Here is a 25,176-nt window from a genome sequence, read left to right as displayed (position 1 = left end):
GTATATTAATGCATTAATTATGAAGGATATTCGTAGAGTAGAGATAAATGGCTATTCAAATGGGAGCTATTTTTTAATTTAGTTCCATCACTGACGTTTATATTACGGTTTGCGTGACGTGATAAAATTTACTAGGCCATAGTCACAGCAAAGTTGGACTTACAGTATATCGAAACCTAAATGTGTGGTTCGTTTAGGCTATACAGGCCGTACGTTTGTGCTTGGCTAAGTTAGTTATTTTTAAAACAATGACATTTTTAAAATGTGATTTGTAATTAAAAATTTAAAATGGCAATAAGTATATATTTGGGAATAAATTACTTTATGAGCAATATTTATTACTAAATGTCTATAAAATCAGTAAATTAAATATTTGGAAAATTCGCGCCTTGGGTGCCTAGAAAGCTCTTGGAAGCAAAAACTAACTAAATTTAATGTCCAATTTGAACAATAAATACATTGAATAAGTCAATCGAATATGAAATATTTTTTAACTTTTATTTATAATTAATTACTCTAAAAATAGCAGCTTATTATTTGCATTCAACGCACATGTTCACACACAAAGGAAGCACATAGAACTGTACGGTCCTTAACATCATTACTGGCACTCATGCCTCGGCACTATTGGATGTGCCATAGAACTAAGCTTGCGTGAAATGTGTTCTCGTATGAAAGGAGGCGCTACGGATAATAAGCATTAAGGTTTTCCTGATATATCCAGCGCATTTACATACCTCCACGGCTCGGTGAAGGCTCGTATACATCTCAAGAAGGAAGCTGGCGCGTTTTCAAAAGTGCCTATTGTTGTGTTCTAAACGCTGTATCGCGCCCGCTAACGTACCGCGTATAATGACATGTGTCATATATGTGCGAGGGTTGGTCGGAATAGAAAAATAATGGAATATAAACTTACCGCTCCTAGAGCTAGAGTGTTCTCCAGAAGAGCTGCTCCGCATCCCATGAACGAAACGAACATTATCAGAGCAGAGGAAACTAAAAGTACGTAGATGCCGATGTAGTACTCCTTGATTTCGAGGATTTCGATCCATTCACTAAATCCTGGCTCCACGCGAATCCAAAGGGCGAGACCAAAAATGGACGCACCGAGCATCTGTAAAATAAATACAACTTTTATTAAAATATTATAAGACATAATATATTTGAATACATTTCTCATCGTATCATATTGGTAGTAAACAACTCAACATTATTTTAATGTGTCTGGTATTACTTTAAAGCCCATTGATATTTTTTTAAATATATAATAATACAAAAATAAATTTTTGTATATATTAAAAATATTCTCACATATACATATACTTTTCTATTTTTTAAGAAAATATATAAAAATGTTTTTTTACCAAGTTTTTTCACTGTTCTTAATTATTTTTGAGATTATTAACTTGAACTTCTCTTATAACTAGCAGTTAACACTGAATGCGAAAAACTCATAAAATGACATTGATATTCATTGCTTTAAATTTTGCATATCGTTGCTAAATGCAGATTTTTTTTAAATATGTTTCAGTCAGCACGTCATTGTTCAGCTTAACTAGCAACTTAAAAGTTGCCAGTTAAAAATAGCAAAGCAGACATAGATAGGGCGACAATAATGCCATGTGCAAATGTCACGTAGTTACAGTTCATCGTTTGGGAGGAATTTATGTGATAAACAGACAGATGCATATATTTTATTTTTATGGTATATATGTTACAGGTAAATGTTAAATTTTGATAAAGTATACAATGCCTAGTCAAAGTATGCATCAACTATGAATTTAAGTTTTAGCTTAAATGCTATATTTTGTGTATACTCCCACTAGGCAATGCATGCATTGTGTATGATTTAACTAGTGAGTGTATGAACTCTCCAACGTGAGCTAGTTACATCGTCAACAAACAAGATTTGACAGATGAGCGTGTTACCTATCTACATTAAATATAAAAAAGTGATTAAGTATTTACTCAATTATAAGATTTTTTTATCTATTTTAGTCTATGTACACTTAGTAGGTATTTTTAATTAATGGCATCTTGCAATAGCTAAAGATATTCTACGGTGATTCAGACATTGAATCTGAATAATTAATAGTGATTTTTCATTTTTTATTATATAAAATTTAAAGTTAACTCTGTAAAACTGTATAAATGAAAAGTTTAGACCAAAAGTAGACAGTAAGCACAATTTGCGCTTTAAAAATATTACTAATTTTGAGACCTTTGTCTACTTTTATTAAAACATATTTTGATTTATATTGTTTTTTAAGTAAAGATTTTTTTGACGCTGCAATATATATTTTAATAATTAATAATTTAGTATTAATAAATATTAATAAAAAAATAAATACGCTTTATTAGCATATATATGGTTTGATCGACATTAACCCTAATTCTTATACGAACTAAATATATATTTGCAATTCGAGTAATTATATTCAGAATATGTGCATTAAATCAAAAGCAATAATAATTTGTATGTATTGTAAAAGAAAAAAATCATTTTTCGGTCTCGGAGTCCTTTGATGGAACTCTAAATTAAAGATTTTATTACGAAGATTGGCTTATGATTGTTTATATAGTTTAATCAATATTTTATTCTTATCCTTACACACATTATATATATATATTTCATTTTCATAGTTATAACATACCTTGATAATTTGCAATCCGAATATTTGTATTCAGTAAAACGAAAAAGACAAATGACAAATTATTGAAAAATATTTACCACTGTTGTCACGTTACTGTCGGCCATCTTGTTTTATATTTAAATGCTCTTTTTTTATTGGTTGAAACAACAGAATTCATTATCAACTCAATTTTTATTTTTATTATTATATTATTTTAAAAAAAAATATATTTTTTTGCTATCTTAAGAGCAAAATTTAAAAAAGTTTTCACCTATATTGCTAATACAATATATTATGTAAAGAAAGCCTCGAAAAATATCACTGCATCCTGTTTTTCATACTTCTTGAAAAATTTAATATTTAGAAATTGTCAGTAACGGAAAATTTGCTAGTACCTGCGGTTGCAGGTAAAAGCAAATTTGCTTTTTTTTAAAGTTTATTTTAAATATTTATTATTATGTTCATCCACTGTGAAATTCTATGGAAAATATTTATATATAAAAATCACTAAGTTGGTTCTCCCATACACGATATAAATTAAAAAACACAAAGGACCACAAAGTATTTGAATCCATGTTTTTCAGTTATTAGTCGTCAACTTATACCACTGTTTATCAATTTTTCATTATTATCTTTGTGTAAGTCAATTGGTAAGTTAACACGTTGTAATCCATTCCTTTTTTTACATTGTCTTCGTTATTGTTTCAAATCTAGAAAGATTGACAGCAAAAGAATTTCCTTATCTATTGTTTTTATATTTCAGACATTTCTATGCAAAATTTAATATTTGAAAATATTAAAAATATTTTATGTATATACACTGTGACTGTGAAACATATTGAGCTGTCAAGCTGTATAAACATTAGAATCACTAACCTTATTTAATTTCAAGTTGTTTTTAATAATATCATACAACGTATAGATAGAGTGCGCTATCTGTTTTCGTAATCCCAACAATTGATCTAGATTTACTAGATGAATGAGCCTTATATCTAAGATTACTTTAAGCTTCACTAGGAGCGAGTAAAAAAAGGTTTAATATCATTTATAGAACACAATAAGAAAATAAGTATTATTTTTTATGTTTATATCATATCTCTTTTTGCTTATTTTTCAAATAATTTGTTTTTCACTAAAACTATTTGAAACATACTGCAGTGTCACTTCTTATTCATATATCATAGAAACATACAACAAAAATGTAGTTGGAAAAAGAAAAAGTATTATTGTTTCGCATAATCCGAGATGTCCGTGGTTTGTCAGCGTCATCCGGGGAGATTGCAACCAGAGCTCATCCAGACATGGGGCGGCGGACCATTAAACTAAATAATGATGTCATGCCATACAAAGTTATACAGACAACTAGTAGGAAAAAGTGTAACGAGAAAAATGCACATGACAAATACAATAGACAGTGGAGCTCAAATGTCAGAAAACAGATTTTATTTTATATATCCAAAAAATCAATTCTAAAATTTTATCATATAATAGTGAATTTAATATTGGTATTTTTTTTAAATTATTAATTATACAGAATCTGTAATAATATAGAAAGATTATCTACTTAGATTGTTTTATGCGTATTAAATAAATATTTTTTAAACTATAAAATAGAATGAGAATTTTTTTATGTTTATTCTAGTCGTCCATTACATAGAAAATATATTAGGTACTGCATTTTAGATCGTGATCTTTACAATTGTAATTAAAATATCTGTGAATTAGGTAAATCGAGTAACGAAAGTTTCTTTTTGCGTATTATTTCTTTTTAAATTTGCTACGTAGAGCAAATATCATAGTTTATTTTACTTTAGACATACAATTTAATTAATAACTTATATGTATTGGCCACTTAATTCGTACATACTACTATATATGTAAACACGACGATCATAATTTATTAAAAGTTTTATGTTTCTGTTTTGATTGCGAGCTTGAAAGTTTTCGCCACAACAAGTGCATGAATCTGTCGCAAAATGCAACCGTTCAGAGTAGAGGGTTGCATCAGCCCTCAGTGAGTTCATTGTGGGTTAGATACCTCGATTAAATATTCAAATCAGGATTTTTGCAGCGTTTGTATTCATACGAGTGGTGACATTTTTCAGCGAGATTGATAGGGCACGCGACGTATAACTTTAATTTCTTAAGAATAATGGAATATTTAAATGCATTTCTTACAATATGTCTGTGATTCCAATTATATTATAGATAGACTTTACCAATTAAAATTGTAGTAATTTTAGCTTCGACGAGTATTTTGTTAATGATGTACCGCAATGATCCAATATAAGTCTAATGCCACTTCTCCAATACATTGATCTTATTATATGCAAATGACTTAAAAGTACTTTCACTCCTTTTTCTATTACTAAATGCTATTCAACTAAAAAGACTTCTATCGCCGGAAACCATTATAAATGAAAGCGTCTTAACAAAAAAACGTTTAAACGATTCGCTTATTCCATCGCTAGCTCCATGTTCTCCATTGTCTGAAATCCCAGCAAAACTAAGTAGTTATTGTTAGTACAAAATTCAGAGATAATCTTTTTTTATCATAAAAAGCATTGATAGTATTCGTATTTAATCATAGCGCCATTTATTTGGATAATTAGGGTAAGATTTACAGTTACAGTTTTAGGGTTTTGAGGCCGATGGGGTGTGAATAATCTTTCAGCTTAAAAACAAGTTTTCGAAAAAAATGGCAAATAGAGAATTCTTATTTCTCAAAAAAAAATTGCCGATTTCTCGAAAATTTTCATAGAGCCGCTTTTTATCAAAAATAAAATTTGTACGAATATTTTAAAATATTTTACAAACATTGATTTTTTTAATTATGTTGCATAAAATCATGCATGCCTTTATTATCGTTTTAAATAAATGTCAAAAGTAATTGAAAGGCAAAAGATTGGTTACCATTTTCTCAAATACTCTAATTGATATTATTTTTGCTTTGATGATCTAAGAATTACAATAAAAATCAGATAACAAGGAATTAGCATATTTAAAAAATGTATGGGAACATTCAACAGAGTTACGTCACAAAATTTTCCTTTCGTTGAACTTAAATCTCGTCTTTTAAATAATCCAAAAAATATTTTTTATCTATATCTTGTTTAAAATATGAAAAGAGAGAATGAGAAATAAGGGCATGCTGACCGCATGCTCTTATCTCTCACTCACTCTCGTCACTTAGCACGCAAGCGATCGAGAGAGAAATTATCTCTCCGCCTGCCCCTGATACATATGTATGAATATATAATGTATTATATTACGCTATTCAACATCCTTTAGGTCATGATGGTAAGATTTTCATTTAATTAATAAAGTTTTCTGTTTATAATTAAAAATAATTAGACAATACCCATCAAAATACGCAACACACAATTTTTCCCATATAATTATAAACATAATACGTTATTACGTACTATAAGTGAAAATAAGCTTTGAGTGTTCCATTCAAGGCAGTGTTAAAAGCGACCCAGCCGTTCGGGAAAACTAGGGGCTTACGAAAGTTAAATTATGTAAAATGGTTCATTTTAAAGTTTTGCAAATTAATTTTAACTTTTTTAAATAGAAAAACAGTGGCGGCGGCGTTCCACAAACGAAAAACAAGAATATGTTTACGGCAATGGGAAAACCTGGTGGGTCGTTACACGATTTAAACGAAGAACGGCATTATGCGGGTCATTAAAAATATTTAATAGTATTAAAATAGCGTTAAATAATTACGATATGGTTATACATTATATTTTTATTACATTATAGTGTTATTTTTAAAAATGTATTTTATTGCATTCTAATGTATGCGGAAATTGTGCGATACTTTAATTTTTTTGTATTTACTGCACTAAAAAATAAATTAAGTTACTATATCTTTATCCCTAAAAGTGTTTATAAATGAGGTTTTTATGTTAAAATTTTCAGTAAGCTTTCAGTTAAGGCTGGAATTAATAATTACAGATTCTATTATTTTAAATAATGTGTCCCTGAATTTCACATAACTATAAAAATATAATTGAATCGTTTATTTTACTTAAGTGGAACTTTGAAAACGTTCGTAAATTAATGTGTATGTATACGTTTTTTATGAGAACTTCTATGTAATACGTTTTAGCCGAACGGTTAAATCCAACGGCCATTTTCTTTAGATCGTATCAGAAGCCATTGCAGATTACTCGGCGAAAATTGAATGTTGAAATAAAAAAATCTCACAAATGGATATTTAATGCGAACGCAGTAAATGAGGTATCATTTAACGACTCTCTAAGAATGAGATGGAGTAGAAAAAAAAACATCAAAAGCGAGACTTGACCATATTAAAATCTTTTCAGGTCGATTAACCGAAGCCAGCTTCACTTTTTAATACTGCAAGAAGAATAATAAATAGACACAATTTGCGTCAGAAAGCAAATAGTGCATGAAACAAAAATGGCCCTTTTCTGTAAGCTATGACTTTGTTACTCGATACTTTTCGAAGTCATTTGTTATTCTGTAGACGCCGGCGTCTTTCTCTGTGCTGTAATAATATTGCGAATTTTTGTTTACTTTTCATACGTTGATCGCGCGATATGAAACGCCATATGCGTCGCTTACGAGAGAGACTTTAAATTTCAGCAAAAATATTATATATTATATATAAAAAAATACTCACAAGGGGCAATAAAGATCGAAATATCACGGTATCGCTGTGTTAAATTCTAAAATCTAACTTTAACCAAAATCTACGTCGTTTTGAATTTAGATAAAACGACCCAAATCGAAATCAACAATGCGGTTAAAAGGCAGACAAGGGTTTAAACGAAGTTAAACGGCTCAAATTTTGGTACTAGTCATATTTGATAATTTATTACGGAGCTCTAGCGCGAAAATATTTAATGAATTTTTTAATATAATTATATGCTAATTTAAAACATATACATATATAATTAGGTATACATTTATTATTAATAAAGCAATATTTGTAATTACATTGAGTTAACTAGTATACAATTGTACTTATATGTAGATAAGTATTAAATTATTTTCTTAGTAATAATGGGAAATGGAAATATAATACTTCAGTGCTTCTGGAAAATGGGTCTCCAAATATTTACATGAAATTTAATTATTGCCACTTACTCTCTTTTTCTACCTTATAATATAGAGCTTTGATTTGTAATAATATTAACGCAATGACAAAACTGAATTTATATTTAATATAAGGTATAAATTTGGTTTGATCACAATTTACACGAATACATTAAAAAAAATCTTTAAAAAATAATAGATGCTATTAAAAACTTATGTAACACGTTTATTAAATCAGTTCATTATTAAAACAATGAAAATATCATTGAAATTTAGTAGTTCGATCTGTAAAAATAGTAGAAATTTACTATGACAAAATAAATAAAAAAATACATACAAATTAAACTATTTTTGCTGTAAAAATGGAATTAAACTTCAAAGCTTATATTTTTTAAAGTAATAATCTGTCACAATCAATTGTAATAATTTAATTTAAAATAAGAATAAATTATCTTGAGTAAGGAAAGATATAAATTATTAGTAAAAAATATGTATAAATATTTTCTTGTTATAGGGCAAATTTTTTAATTATATAAGAATGAGATAATCAAATTTTAAAATATCTACTTATAAAGTGCATACATAAAAATTGGGTAAAAGTTGCTTAATATATATAAAAGTTAAAAACATAAAATAGCACTTAATAGTAATAAAAACATAAAATGAATTTTTAAGAGTTAAATATTTAAATTATTTAGTTTAAGACTTCATGACTATTTACTTAACTATAAAATTAAAGTTTTTTTATTATCAAAATTAGAAATCTACTATAAAGCTTTTCAAGCTTAATTAAGAATAGTGTTATGTATTATTTTTATTGCTTTATTTTGTGTGACTTGGAGTGTAGAAAAAAAATAGTTTAAATCCTACATTTTATGTTGTATAAAGTACACAAGATTTACATTTTAAAACCTAATAAAAAAACGTTAAAGGCAAAACAAACAAAAAATTTTAGTATTGGAATTGTGTTTAGTAAGTAACTATTTTATCATTTTAATTTTTATTAATTTACACACGTTTTTACAACTAAATGATTTTTTTAACTCATAAATTGAATGTGCTTGTCTGTCTCTTTCTAAAGTGCAAATAATGTATTCATTGAATATTATTATTACAGCGTTTTCAGGTACAAGCAGCGAAGCTAAATTTCTCAATAACGTACTTTTCGTTAAAATAATGATTATGGTGGTGTTGTTTTGTCTCTTCGTTCGCAATAATATTGTTCGTGAGCACAGAATGGGTACTCGAAAGCGAAATAGTCAGAGTCTTTGAGGTAAGTGGTTGACAATGGCACAGAGCCACATCTCCACGGTGGTTTAAGACGAATTGGCAGCGGCTGAGGAGAGCTCCTATACTATTCAGCCAAAGCCCCTCCCATGGGAGATCCCATGCGCGGAATAATAAATTTTATCGAGTTTTATTGCAACATCGCACTTCCAACGCCCTGGTTGCTTGCATGCCAGCATCTAATGCACTCCGTAAATGTGATCGATGCATGAACACTGCGAAGATTCCGCATAAAAATATGTCTATATTCAAAGCCGGATCTTCATAAAAAAATCCATAAAAATTACTTTTATGTGTAAAACAGTATACAATAATTGTGGCAGAAATGCTGATACTTATTGTGTATATATACAAAGAATATTCAAGAAGTAAAAATATAAAACTAAGAATGAAAAGTATATTTTTACAGCCGCAGTTGTGTGTGTAATATGTTTTTTAAATGACTTTGTAAATTGATGTTTCTAATAAGTGCGAGGTTCGTCTATTATGCTATATGCAAAAGCAGAAACTTCAGCTGAAATGTATCACATTGTTTCTGTTTTTGAAAATAACGGTCTGAGCAAAATGGTGTCGCAAATGCAGGAAGAAAGTTTTATGAACAGAATTTATGAAAAAACGTTGCTGTATATTAAAAACGTTGCATATATGACGTGATGTTTTTTATTAAATAAATATAAATACATCAGTTGATTTGAAAAATCTTTGTTTAATTAACCTAAAATATTATTAAAAATCTTTGAGATAAAACTTAAACAAAATATATTAAAAGATAGATAATATTAAAAATTCATCATATTTTACTGCGTAATTGCTTCGCTTACAAATTTCACTTTAATAAAAGTAAGAAAAAATACGGTTTAATGATTTAACTGTAATTCCAAATCAATAGTAGGAATTTAAATGATAAAATTAGATTTTTTAAGCGATAAAAAAAAAAATAAAAATAAAAATATTTGATGTATATTTATTTTATTATTATAAAAAAATTAAATACAATTTTTTAGTAAATACATACTAAATAAACTATAATATATATAAAAAAAAAATATTCTATTTTTTGAAATATTGAAATTTTTAGGTCACATATTTTTTTTAATATTAGTTTAATTTTTTATAGCTGTGTAAAATTTTTATTTGAATAGCAATTGACGCAAGGTTTTCAGAAACAAAAAGGGTTAAATTTAAATGTTTTGAATATTCTGGGCCGCATTTCCCGACAAAAAGTTGTCTAGGGCCGCATATATAATTTAATATTAATTTTCTACAGTTGTACCTATAATACCAATAGGTAGAGATTGCAATACTTTTATTACCGGTATATATTTTGAATATGTATATTCAGATTTTGTAAATAAGTAGTGATATGAACTAGAAATGTTAAATCAGCCATTTTTAAATTATATTACAGGTTTTCGTTTTGAGTTTATGACAAAGTATTTTACACAGTGTCTCATTAGCTAGTTTCTATTGGATTAAAAAACATAAAATAAATTCATTTTTATTTTCATTTAATAGTTTATGTTAATGACGACGTTTATATTATTTTCTATTTTCAACGTTACTTCTTTGATGTAAAATGTAGTGATACTACACGAAATAAAAATTATCGATTTATTTTGCATTGTTATCAACTAGTTTTGCTAGTTTTTCTTTTATTTAATCATCAGTGAATAAAGCAAACATGGATGGTTAAGCAAAATTTTGCTAATATCGCTATTTTTGTTTCATATAAATCTGTGAAAATATCCATTTTCGTTAGTGAATTTGAGTAAAGTCAGTTCTTTGGGTAAATTAAAATCGTTATTATGTTTAAGAAAAAAGTTAAACCATAGCTGTAACATCAGTGCTTTCATATAAAACTATGGAATTTGAACTAAATAAATCTGTATGTTTTGGCACAGATTATTTCTGCTACGCTTTTGAAATTTACTTTAATAAAAAAAAAAATTAAATTAAATTTGCTACCACATAGCTGTTGGGACGTAAGATTTTTTTCTAGAACTTAATTTTTTTATACGGAACTTTCCTATAGTTTGATAAATTTTATAATTAGTTATATATAATATTTTTACAACTTAAGTTTTATTGCATTGCAATAAAAGCTTTATTTTTCTAATACAAAATATTTGTCAGTTTTTTTTATAAAATTCCTCTTGTTGTATAAGTGTATGTTACTTTTTTATTTTACTAGTTCTATTAAAAGATAATGTAAAAGTCCTGCTAAAAAATAATGAAATTCGAATATAAATTTAATTTTTAACAATATTGATACGCAGGCCGCAGATTGCATATCTTTGCTTTGAAATCATTTATTTTTGGATTTATTTGAGTCATTAGATTTATTTGACTATTGTTTAAGGTAACATTAGTACAAAAATCTTAAGTAACGTAACATAACATAACATAAATAAGTAACATAACAAACTTAAGTAACTTTTTGATTAATTTGACTCATAAGTAACAACACATCATAATTATATTTAAAAAAATACTTTAGTGATTCATAGTCTGAAAACAATATGTGTTGTGTTGCTCGAGCTAAGACCTTTTTCATTATATATTTTATTGTTGGAGAACATGACTCGTGAATGACTTAATATAATTTTGATATTGCAATTAATGGTATTTTAAGTAAAAAATAAAACGATAGCATGGGATTCACTGAGAGCAAGTATTGATAACGTAAAAATCGCTCCAATATATTAATACAATATTAATAGGTACTTTTTTACATTAACTTAACACACACGTTTACATATTTTTTTTTTATAATATAAGAAATACATTTTGATTTGTTTTTAGCTTTACTGACCCGCACAATACAACTTAAATAATAGCAACCTAGTTATATAAATGTATTATGTTTCATAATTTTATTAGAAGCGTTTATTCAAATACAGAGCTCAACGCAAAATTAAGTACGTGTGAAAAGTTGAGCAATAATTAACACACAATTAACTTCCGACGCCACACTTTATATAAAGACGCAATTAATTTAATCCAACCGCACAGCATCTTTATTTGATATAATTTATAACTCGCCATCTTTCACGGCGCCACTAAATCGTACAACTTTAAACTTGGTTGTTAAAATCCGAAGTTAGCATCGCGCCGTAGGTAATAATTCCACTTTTAAGTTAAAACTTCAAACTATATTTTTCGATGATTGCGTTTTAAGTTTCGTTACACAATCAAAAAATGGATAATTTAATTCCAGTGTCGAAAATTTTAATTAAAATTTTACAAAGTTATATAGTGTACTTCATTGTGGGGGCGATATCGAGGCGAACGTGCACCATGTGGCGCCTTCCGTCGAAGACAATAGAAATGTGTAATGGCAGACGGGTCGGTGTGTTAAAAATGTCTTTATTGTTGAATCTTGCACAGTCTGGTAATTTCAATTTCATTGGATTTAGTTTAACCCTAGAGAAGCGGGCGCCCTATCGCACGAGAGCGGAGACAAAGAGTCTCATCTACTTTCATTATCTGAACAGCTTTCTAATCCAGACGCGATGCAATAGAAACTCTTTTGCCATTTCGACGGTCCAATCATGGCACGTATGCGTCCTTTGAACTTTTTTATAAATAAAAATAGCCACAATGTTTTATACATAACAATACTAGTCGTTGAATCAAGTGTAAAAAATAAATAATCACGGACTGGTGAATCCAAATTTAAAATAAATATAATATTAATAAGACGAATGGAAGGAGTAATGATAATACATTAATTTGTTTCTAAGATTTTCAAATTTTAACAGGCTTTACGCCAGGGGTCTAAAAACTACGGCCCGCTGTCTAATTTAATCCGTCTCTGAGCTAAGATATGTCTTAACATTTCGAAACTATAACGGAACAGCCAAGTGCCGCAATAATTCAACCGCGTCTTCATTTTCCTGTGTAACGCTTTTTGTAATATCTCGTTCTTATTTTATTATCCGTGGATATTCATCATGACACTGTCAAGGCCAGAAAATAAAAGACAAGTGGATTTCGAACGTCACAATTACAAAGAAGAATAAAGTGTATATTGTTTAGTTATTGAATTAGATAATAAAGTAATTTATTTATTATGCGATGACCTTATGACTGTACTATGAAAGGAATACAATAAACGTCGTCAGACTAAGACCTTGACATAATATTCACAACTCACAAAAGCAACGATAAGAAAAGTTATAAAGTTTAAAACGGAATTTTTCATTACAACGCACTTTTCAGCCTCGTTTGTTTATTTTAAAAAAAAATAAAAAAAAATTATGCTACAACTATAGTAAGTTCACGTATAGCTCATTTATTAGTTATTAAAGGAGTGTCATTTACCGAAAGTTAATTAATTAAATTATGTTTGACTGTTGCAACCGAAAAAAATATACTTTTATTGCTAATAAACATTTAAATATATATTACATAGATCTGTGCATGTAATTATTATTTTCATTGGGTCTAAAATTTAATATAAAGCGATTTATACATAATACTAGTAATAAGAGGGACAATAATTTAAAATAATACTTTTTATAATAACAGAATTAGAATCTTCCATTCGTCAACTACTATATTTATTTTTGTCTAGGCCGCAGAAAATAAACCATATCGTATTTATAGATAATAGAGACGGCTCTATGAACTCTCCCCTAGGAGGGAGATAACCGCAGGAGATAACAAAGCAATTGCTCGGCAGCCGTTACGTCACTAATCTTCATTTGACCTGTCCCACGTGTTTTCTTACTTTTTTACATTTTGTTGATTAGAGCCACATCCCGGGGGTCCCGGGAAATTGAATCAAAGCTTGAGTGATAAGGGAAAAACAAATTGGGCCCGACGCAAAGACGTGATTTGAATACGCCCCCGTTTGTAATATTTTTTTATGTATACACATTCAGCGTTCATAAATTTACACCCAGGCGACCTCTTCATTTTGGAGGCTTACGTAGGCATAAATTTCAATTAAGACTTTTGGAAATAGTGATCGAGCGCCTGACAAGACTTTTTATCTACAGGAATTAAGCATACAATATATAATAACTTTTGGGTTAGAAATTTTTTATTAGAAATTGTAAATACAGTATAAAATCGTTAAGAACTGAGTTTGATGATTCTCGGGTTAAATTTTTGCCTTATTGTAGTTTTTATTTTTATAGCTTAATGTGTAATAAATTTTTTTTTTTTTAATATTTTTAAATAATTTCGCTGATAAACTACTTATTGGTCAATACTCGACAATATCGTATATTTTCTTCTGAAAACGGTAGAATTATAATTTGAGCAACCTTCCTTCGGTTTAATATAATCATTAAGTTAAATGAGATGGTCAATATTTGGTGACTTACACCATATATGTATAAAGTTTTTGTAAGCTAAGAGGTTAAAAATATATTTCCGATTAGCAGTAGTCATGTAGTCGATAGAATGTACATTACCAAGCTTTTTCATTCCTAGATATAAAATAAAACCTTTCTCAGACTCTAAAATATTTCAAAGCTTTGAAAAATATGCGCTTTGAAGTGAAAAGTGGTCGAAGACGAACCGACAAAAAATACGAATACCCCCGGGGCAATGGTTTACCAAAGTGTTTGGGTTATATGAAGCGAAATATAAGCCACCACTCCGGAAAATTGCATTTCTTCGATACTAATATTGCTGCAGAATTTTTATTTGTCTTACCAAATCAATAGCATATAACCCCGAGGGTTTTGCATGGCTATGAATATTATATAATGTGTTTTTCTTAATATGTAACGTGTTACATCGACGGACGCGCAGAAATGAAATTATTTCAGTATATACGAAAAGAGAAAAACACATAGTAATTCATATCGTGTTTATATGGCGATAAAAGAATAAAAACTGACAAAGCTTTGTAAAGCGTTCACTTTTTGCGGCTCTTTCTCTTTCTATCTTATCAAAACAAATGAAATTTTCTTGCGTGATCGTAACAAAAAAAAGAGAAAATAAATATACTGCCGCAAGCAATAACAATGCCTTTTCTCGTGTCCCAGAACCTTTTTTGTAAGAAACAGACCAGCTAATATATATTTTTCATAAGAGCACCTATAAAAGGTAACAATTAATCAAAGTAGTTTATTGAAAATATTCTAGACAAATAGTGTGTACTGACAATTTTAAGTAATGAGAAAAAATCAGTAAGCATGTTACAAATTTAAATATAAAAAACCGACAATTTCAAACACAAGCCTTCTATTGTATTTGTACTATAATTTTTTTAAGTCCCTAAAAACTTACAGTGTATAAATATTTAGCCTGCTGCCCAAATTAAGTGTTGACTTTCTTTTAACCTCAATATCGTCACAAAAGTGCGTTCAACATAGATGTTTCTTAGCGTGGGTAAACCAAAACACGCTATGAGCAAGGTCAAAGCTATGATGATGATGCTTAGAGAATATTTCCAGCATCTTTTTAGTCTAAATAGTTGTATGACTAATATATTATGAAACAATGTTTATTTTTGTATATGTTGCATTATGTTTCGGATATAAGAAAGCAGATCAATCTGTCTCTGTAAGAATCTATAGTAGCCAATCAAGTGATCTATTACATCACTCGAAAATCTATAGTAGTCAAGTTTATTTTTCGAAATTTTTCCGTTACGTAAATTTATAGCATTTATTCAGCCCAATGTACACTCATAAAGAGGCGTGGCCTTTTGTAACAGCTGCTTCTTTTTTTTTTTTTTTTATAAAAGTTTATTTCAAAATAGACATGGGTATAAAAGCATACAAATATATTAAATTCACAATACTGGTTCATAACCATTTACATTGTTTTCAATTTTGTTAAGTTACACAATAACATAAAAAAAATAATAAATTATACGTCAGTACACTAAATTAAAGGAAAAATACATAAAACCTCTTACAAATTCAAAAAAGGAAAAGAAATAATAAAAAAAAAAAAAACTTCTTTGTTTTGCTCCTGTTCGTATCGGTAACTGTGTTTATATATTATATATCTGTGTTATTTTTTATATCTTATTGTATACACATACATAGATCATAAAAATTTATATAAAGCTCTTGGTATGTTTTGCCTTCTATATTTTATTCTATTGAAAAAGTCATGGGTCAGAATTATAGCTTCCAAATGCTCGTTATTTTTAGCTATTATATATCAAATAATAAGTAAAAAAATATTTAGTATCTAAAAACACTATTTGAATTCAATAATATATACCGCTACATACACACATAATTCTATTTTATAAAAAGTATCAATAATATTTGTTTTAATTTATTAAATATAAGAATCTAGAGTGCTTCAAACTATAAAATAGTACGTTTAATTAAAAAAAATACTGTAAATAAATCGAACAGTATTTGCATTAAATTATATAAAATAAAAAAGCCATGCAAATTGTTTAATATAATCAAAATTACACAATATTTATTAGGCATTTTTAATTTCTGTATTAATTGTATTGGCTGTTTAAAATAACACAAATATTACAATATATAATGCAGCAGTCCATCAAGAAAAACATTGACTACCTGCGTTGGTGTAATACAGAAGTTAAAAAAATATTAAATGTTCTGATAAATTAAAAAAAATCAATGTATGTACTACAATATAACCATAAACATACATATAATAAAATGAAGGGGCGAATATATTCAGTATTCGAATATTTTATTATTCAGAGAGTTTCTTATCTGCAACCCACTGGTTTTAAAAGTTTCATATTAATTGTTTTGTGCTACATAAAAATCAAATTAGAATTAAAAATAAACTGTTTTATGGCATTGACAAATTGTAAAGCATTTTTGTAGTAACAACTTCCTATATTAATATATCCCTCTTAGCATCATAACATCAACAATAATCGTTTTAACAATACTTTGATGTTATCATGAACAACGATATATCGTTGTTTAGCAGACAAAGGAATATATTTGTTTATCGTGTTGTGAAAGTATACCTACAATAATTAGCCTGTTATTATTTATTATGTAAAGCTCCTGATTTTTATAGCAATGTATATGCATTTTATTGCAATGTTTATTAGCTATTTAAATTACACTATTTATTTTGTAAATAATAATTAGCAATATGGGATAAAAAAATGCGAATGCTTTTCGATATTACGGATAATATTATTTTAATACATAAAGTTTCTTAAACTTACAGTATCAGTTGCATAATTAACGGAAAGATTACCGACTTTACCAACAATGAACCAAGTATGTGAAAGTTAAACTCAACAGCAAACTGAACTTAATTGGAAATTCAGTTGTATTATACAATTGTATGAAAGATACAAATTTTACAAACGTATTATTAAGTCAGTTTTACTTATTTAACACTAATGATAAAAAATTATTAGTAAGGACATAGTATTTTAATACTTAAACTTGATTATTTATTATAAAACTGATTTCTCGCATACATACACATACACATACAACGAGCTAAATAGTTTCATTATGATCATGACACAAATTTAAAAAATAAAATATATAACTATATATCAAGAGTGCAAATGTGGGTGTTAATAATTTGGTATTAAGTTATTATTGCCTAAAACTGTTGATTTAGTTAATAAAATATTATATTTTTTCAAGAAAAATATTAAAATAGGTAGTGATGTTATAATAAATCTTTCAGATTAAATAACAAACGCATAAAAATTTTATTAGGCCCTTAAAGAAAGCAATTCAATACTAACATCAAATGATTACATAAATATGATAAACTCACATAAGATTAACACGTTAATGTAAAATATGTAAAATTACTGTTCATTGTAGATTTATTATTTCTAGATAAACTATTGCTGCTTTAGAATGTACCACCAAAATAATTATTTTTAATCATCCTCCAGCAATTTACGTACATAAGACTCGTATCAATTAACGGCAAATTGTTAACAACGTAATGTAGTTAATGAATAATTACTTTCTTATCAAGCGGCGCCGCCTTTAAAGATAGCGTCTAGACAAAGTCGCCTCGATGCCTTTACGCCTTCTACCCTCCCAAACAAACATAGTAACCGCACCCTTGCAAGATTCGACTCGCTAAACCAATTTATATTAACTTTTTCCGACCTTATCTCAGATTCGTTTGTTATTTCGGGGTCGTAGTCGCAAAGAATTTTCCCTCACACAATTAAACAAAGCTACGAGTATTACGCATACCTATCCATAGAGAGTTATATTTAATTCGCTCGTGCAATATAAATCGCTTTGCAAATGAGTACAGATCGTTCGCGAATTTGTTAACTCTATAATAATTTATATGCATACAATGCGTGTTCGTATGAAATTTACTCGTTTGTGTCGGATGTACGTGGCGCTACTGTTGTATGGGATTTCGTTAATGAACATACTATGTACTTTAACGCTTGCAAGAACACCGAACGTGATGGAAGCTACCGTAGCGTAGTATAATATATTAAATGTAGCTATTATGCTTCGGCGGTAAGTAACGTTAAATCTTGAATAAATTGAACATGTGTTAATGTTAAATAATATGTATGACAAAAAGGTAGTAGTATAATATGGCAATTTAATTATTAAAAGTTTAACTGTGTATCCAAGTTAACTGTAAATTGTGATTATATGTCATATGTTTATGGTCGATCATAATTGTTTCAGTGATTTATTTAAACTTATTAGGTCAAAGAAAGAACTTAATACATTCTTTCTCTTAGTTTTTTAATCATTTATAGTCATTTTCCACTAATACAAAAAAATAAATGTGAAGTAAAAAAAATAAAAGAACTATTTTTATACAAGCTCGATAAACCAGTAGTATAGTTGAAGACTAATACGTGAAATACTAGGGTTCAAATTCCATGTAACCCTTTGTGTTTTCTACATGGTCTACGAGTAGTATAAATCGTTGATTAGTGACTGTTTGACTCTCATATGGACTATAGTATTTTTAATTTCTAATGTGTCTAGGAGATCGGAATTAGTGATGTGTATATTTTATTAGTAAATTATTACCTTTAAATAATATCTACAATATTTTTCCTAATAAAAAAACATTATTTGTTACCCATACTTTTTTAAGAATTACTCAAAATTAATATTTAGGATGTTTTTTTTACATACCGATATCATAACCGCAAAAAATACTTATTGTTTATGTAAATAAATAAATATTAAAAAAGTAGTTTTTAATTGCCATCCCTGTGTTCATTTTTATCCATAACATCATATCTAATTAATTCGATTTAATATATATGTTATAAATTATGAAGGCTTAAAAATTCATTTTTTTTGTGTGATTTGTAAATTGTTTATACTTTATTTTTTTATAAATATTAAAATTTATTTTTATCGAATTATATTATATATTTTATATTTTGGAAAATTACAGTTTTCTATTTAATTTTTCCCATTGTGCAGCGACATGTCGTGCGGCGCCAAACGAAAGCACCGGAACGGTTTGGATAATATTAAGTTAATTCTCGGCAACAAATTACTGCGCCCTGGGCAATTTTCCACCCCTAAAATGGAAAACAATTACCGTTTCGCGGAGCAAGCGTGAAAAGCGTCTCGTGTGAGAGAGGGCGGTCTCGGTGCACGCACCACGAGAATTACTTCTACTTAAGGGCGTAGAATCCTTAAATTCGTGTGCACATAAGACCGAAAGCCGAATTTACGCCCAAGGATTACGGCCTGGACCGATGAAAAAAGGAAAAAGGGCGTCAGTGGCGTCGACACGAGAGCGATTGGAAAATTGCCGCCGGAACACTTTTTATTCCGACGCGTTACTGCGAAAGCGTTTCAAGTTTATCTCGTTAAAGACAACGACGCTTTGAATAAACTTTCACAAACAAAACACGCTCAGAAATACATATGGATTTGTATTTGTACGCTTTGAAAATAAAATGGTCGCCAGTGATTGTATTGTAAGTTACAGCAGTGATGATGATGATTTTGTAAATATGTAAATACAAATTTACGTATACAATAATCAGCTTTATTGTGATTAAAATATTTATAATAAACAGTCTTTTACAAGCAAAATCACATTCTACAGTTACTCCCATGTGAACAGTCTGGCGTGAAGTTCAATTAAAAATCTGTTTTAGCATATTCATTGAGATTTTATCATATATTGGTTTTAATTAAATACAATTATTTTTATGTATAAAATTAATTTATGCGCATGATTTGTGGCACAGAAAACACATACATATATGATACGATTCTTTAGTTTTTTTAAATGGTAACCAACCGAAAAGTTGTATTATTTCAACTCTTATTAATTTTTAAACAAAATCAAAAAAGTGAAGTATAGAAATCAACACCAATATGTCATTACTATTATATTAGAACTTACAGGTAATACAAATTAAATTAATGAGACTTATTAAATAAAATAAAAAATATGTCAAAAATTGGCCTCGATAATTCACTGCAATAACCCACAAATTTACAATCATTAAAAATTAATCCGACCGATTGTAAAATGTTACACAAGAAGATGTACCATTCGAAATCATTATCGGATTTCAATAAAGGGCCCATTGTTAAAAAAGGGTATCCTTTAAGGGTCCGCGAGGGTCGAATTACTGTAAACGAGGTCGAAATTACATCAAAGCCCCCAGCGCGGCGGTCTTGGTTATGCGGAAAAATCGACGTCTTCCATTTCTTTTTTCAGTGGGATAAAATGAAAATAAAATATTCAAATTCCGACAATGATTCGACCGTAAAGTCCGCTTTTCTGGCGTAACGCTAATGACCGTGACAACGGGTAAGGGCTTTATAATCCGGGCAGCACCGGCTGGCTTACTCCCGGATTACGTACCGTTTGCGATCGGCCAGTCCAGGTTTATTTTATTTATCGATTAGCAACAACTGCACAAACACACGTGTGCACACGTGCAGTGTACTACGAGTGCATAAAATTGCGAGGCGTACAGCGGCAAGCCAGATTCGTCTGGTTTAACCCGTTGTGGCATGCCAAACTTTCAGAGCTCGATTTAACCTATTTTTAATTTACAAGTATATTTTGGAGCGAATGAGAAATAAAAATCATAATATAAATGTGATATAAATTAAAATAAATATAATATATGAATAACACGTAGATATATTCAGCAATTAAAAATGAAAGTATTTTTTTAGGTTAACTTGCTTTCGGTGCATCTAATGCATAATGCTTTTAAAAAAGTTTTTAATACAAATATTGGATCAATTGATTATTATATGAAAACTAACCAAATCGTATCCTAATGCTCTTAGAAAAAAAGGCTGAGATACTCTCATAAAGCCATCTTAAAAACCTTTTCTAAATTTTTTCGATTAAGAGGGATAATTTGTGTATTCGGGGGTTTCAAATCATAAATTTCGAATTAAAAATGCTGCTAAGTAGTGTCATAGGTGACACGAATAACTAACAAATTGTCAAAATGAATCGAGTATTTCGGAAGGTTTTTCACAGACGTCCTTTTCGTGTCGTTACTTCTAATGCTCTGAAAAATAATTACAAAATCTTAAATGATAGTTTCTCTAGCCAAAATGCTGATGGAGAATGAGATAGAGAAAATGACACAGTATGGCACATTCCCATACAAAAGGGCAGACAATTGACGGAAACCAATCTGTGGAGAGGGTCCGTAACATATCAAATGGATCTATACAATTGTACACCATCTGCATACAAAAGCAATATTCTGATATTTATAAGTGACTGTATTTGCCATTAATAAATAACGATAAGAGCAGAGGGCCTAAGTCAGACCCCCCAGGAACTCAAAGAAAGGTAAATATTTTTATGATAATTGGCGTCATGTGTTACGAACGATCTGAACAGCCGAGGTCCGATACTTTTTTTACTAACTTACTAAAAACCACGTTCCTAAGTTCCTTTGAAATCTTTTTATAAATCAGTATATACCTTTGATGTGTACTTGTGTTTCTACATAAAGATATTTTGCTACTGTTTTGCAAAAAATAAGATTACTGACAGTGATAGTTATACTTTCAATGGTCAGAGGATATGAACAAAGTGCAACTCATGATCATCACGTGTTCATTATTGTGATTCGTTGTTCAAAAGGGTGCACCGAAGCAGGTAGAGACGCATGACAGAATTTGTTTCTTATTTATGTGACTTATCCGTGCACATACGTATTTTAAAATTAAAATATGTTTCTTGACTCTTAAAATTAGAACTATTATTTAAAATACTAAAACTGTGGATTTTTTAGTATCAGAATTCACTTTTTACAATGGCATGCCCAAAAATATATTAAGTGAATATATTACTAATGATAAAAGATTTATTTGTATTAATTTAAGAAAGGTAAAAAAAATTAAACGAGCAATTTAGAAAGTACAGCTGCACAATAATAAATCAGAAATGTGAGTATTTTTTGGAATTTCGGCAATAAAAAAGTGTTTTCATTAATTATTTTGTTTGTCTAATATTAGTTTTTATGGCTATTTCTGCTATAAATAACATAAATTGAGAAGATTAATTTCTTAAAACAAAAAAGAGCAGGATTGGGCTGTAGATAATGCAGCGGTACTTCGAAGAAAAAATAGCTACCTGTGTTGATGTACAAAGATTAAGAACCAATTACACAGATGTCATTTTAAAGTAAATTTGTATTATTTTTCTAAATTAAAAATTACAAAATATTATACTATATATATATAGGCGAATAGATTTGATATTAAAATATATATATTGGAGTCTCAACTCATAGTTTATATAACTATCGCTTATTTTTTATTAACATTATAATGAAATCACTGATTTTAGCTTTTTTTTAATATATTATTCATATTGCATGTTATCAATAAACATTATTCGCGCATAGATAACACAGCAATCTATCAAAAAAAATATTGATTATTTATTATGTATATATAAGAATCTCAATTGAATAATTGGAATTTAATTTATTTAAATTTGCATACATAATCTTAAATCAATTCAATTTTTCCTGAACTTAGTGTAGTAGATGCTATAGATTTTTTTAAAAATATTTATCTATGTAATTCTAAAATACAAAAGTTCAATTCCACTAGTGAATACACACGCCATCGTTTTGGGACAGAGATTCTCGCATAATTATGTCATTTCGGCAACTGTAATTGTAAATTTAATCGCAGAAAAGTTTCAGTGGCCCCGTGCAAGTATGCGGAAAGCACAGCAGCACCTTTATAAAGCAGTAACACAAACGTACGGCTAAAAGTTTTGGTCATTTGGCTCGAATGACCACGGTTTATTCGCCGCCACGGATAACTGTAATTACGTACTGTAATTGGATCATCCTGGTTCCGGTTACACATACATATACAACGAGTTTGCTATTGGACTATACTGATTTTGCCTTCTTATTGACGCGACTTACTTTATTTTTTGCTTCATCAGCCTCGAGAGGAAACTTTACTCGCCTGAAACACTTTTATGGCTTTCAAAAATACTATCATAAAACTTTAACGTGTAGCTTACTTACTTCATTGCTTACTGCTAATGAAACTATATAAAACTAACTCTGTTTATATTTTACATGATTCATAGCACGTCACGAATAAAAAATATATTTCCTTTTAGTTTACTGCCCATCGCGAGTTAAATATGCGAAAAAATAATAAGCAGTTTAATAATAATAATATATAGTCTGATAAACAATTTGTATTCAGACGTTCACATTCAGGTATCAATCGACTTTATTAAGTAGAGAAACATATCCTCAGGGGCTTGACAGTAGAATGTCCAATGAACATTACTAAAGCTTTTGATTGATTTTAGAACACATGTTGAAATATTCACGTGAAAGCGAATTAACATTTAAAATCACTATATACTTACTTATACAAATATAATAATTATATATATTATATTTATATAGAGTACATATTTAAAAATCATTAGTACCAAATAAAATTTAGAAGCACTTTACTAATAATTGCATAAAGTGATTTATAGTTTAACCGCAACGCAAAAAAATATTTAATAAATATTAATTATTAATTTATTACTATTAAAAATACTATGTGGTAAAATACATCACTAATTAATTATGGTTGTTTTTATTGCCCTGAAATTTTTACGAAGCTCAAAGCAAATTTAGGTAACGGAAAAAGCAAAGTTAAGACATCCTGTCGATGCTTTTGATTAAGCAATAGTTTGCTAGTGAATCCAGTTTTATTATATTAGGATTGCACAAAATATTCCATAAATTGGAGAAATAAAAATATTAAGACTTGCTATCTTCCTTTTTATCGCAATTTTAACCAGAGAGGTTTTAAGAACAGTATCATGAAAAACTTCAAACTCTCTGATTATATAATTAATAATATTATATTTCAATGCCTCTTTGATATCACTAGTCAAACGTTGATTAAAAAATGCTGCGTTTAAAAACACGATTTAATTAATCTCTAGCTTGCTTCTAACCGGAGCTCTGTCAATAGAGGTTTTGGGTTACGCAATTAAATTCTTCCAGATAAATAAATAAGGTGTTCTTTAACGGTTCTCCCAACAGAACCACTTTAATGATTTTGGAAGCGAGAGGGGAATCTTCTTGAAAATCGGACACACAAATAAGTATAAGCATGCACGTCTTATGTACTGTATATCAAATATAATAACGATCCATTATAAAGCATATTGACGATTCAGATAGGCAAATATATATTCAGACAAAAAGTCTTTGATCTTGGAACAGTCCCTAAGTAAATATTTGTCAGCTTAATATCCGCTTTCGAATATAGCGCTTTAAGAAAACACCTTTATATGTGTGAGTGTATGAATTGTACTTCCCTAATAAAGGCATTTAATTTAGTGACTATTGCTAAATAGTAAAACTCAATCATTTTAATATAATGTTTTTTACATGTATACATATAATACTTAGTAAAATAAATTTATCATATATGTATGTTCTACGTAATATATTTGACCATACGCTTAATGCGCCAACAATGCAAACATGACGTTTCAATGTATTTTTTGTGTCGTTTTCGTGGAAATTCAGGGATTTCCCTTAAAGCCTTTATACGTCTGAATTACCCCATACTCTGGAATCTTTCATCTCGACGGTGACTTTTTTGCGAAACGGTGATTTGTCACGCTCGGATAGAAACTGTATGACTTTTCCTTTTTCGCATATACGTCCAAGAAAACTTTGGCAATGCTTTTTCGCGTGTAAGACGTTTGTCGTTATTTTTTATACACTTTTATATATGTATAATAAAAATAA

At 28.7% G+C, this 25,176-nt stretch overlaps 1 protein-coding gene across 2 annotated transcripts in view; it reads right to left on the bottom strand.

Moving 5' to 3' along the window:
* Tsp2A (tetraspanin 2A) overlaps positions 1-25,176 on the bottom strand; it is a 192,751-nt gene that overhangs the window by 104,424 nt on the left and 63,151 nt on the right. For both annotated transcript variants that reach the window (XM_088184276.1, XM_088184277.1), the window contains exon 3: positions 917-1,114. In XM_088184276.1, the coding sequence (XP_088040402.1) occupies positions 917-1,114 (198 nt within the window). The remainder of the gene's footprint in view (positions 1-916; positions 1,115-25,176) is intronic.

The sequence above is a fragment of the Plectrocnemia conspersa genome, unplaced genomic scaffold (genome assembly GCF_051122295.1).
Source record: "Plectrocnemia conspersa isolate PC_06_02 unplaced genomic scaffold, ASM5112229v1 ptg000004l, whole genome shotgun sequence".
Classification (NCBI taxonomy): Eukaryota; Metazoa; Arthropoda; class Insecta; order Trichoptera; family Polycentropodidae; genus Plectrocnemia; species Plectrocnemia conspersa.
The sequence above is the reverse complement of the archived record's forward strand: the minus strand, read 5'-3'. Positions and strand labels throughout refer to the sequence as shown.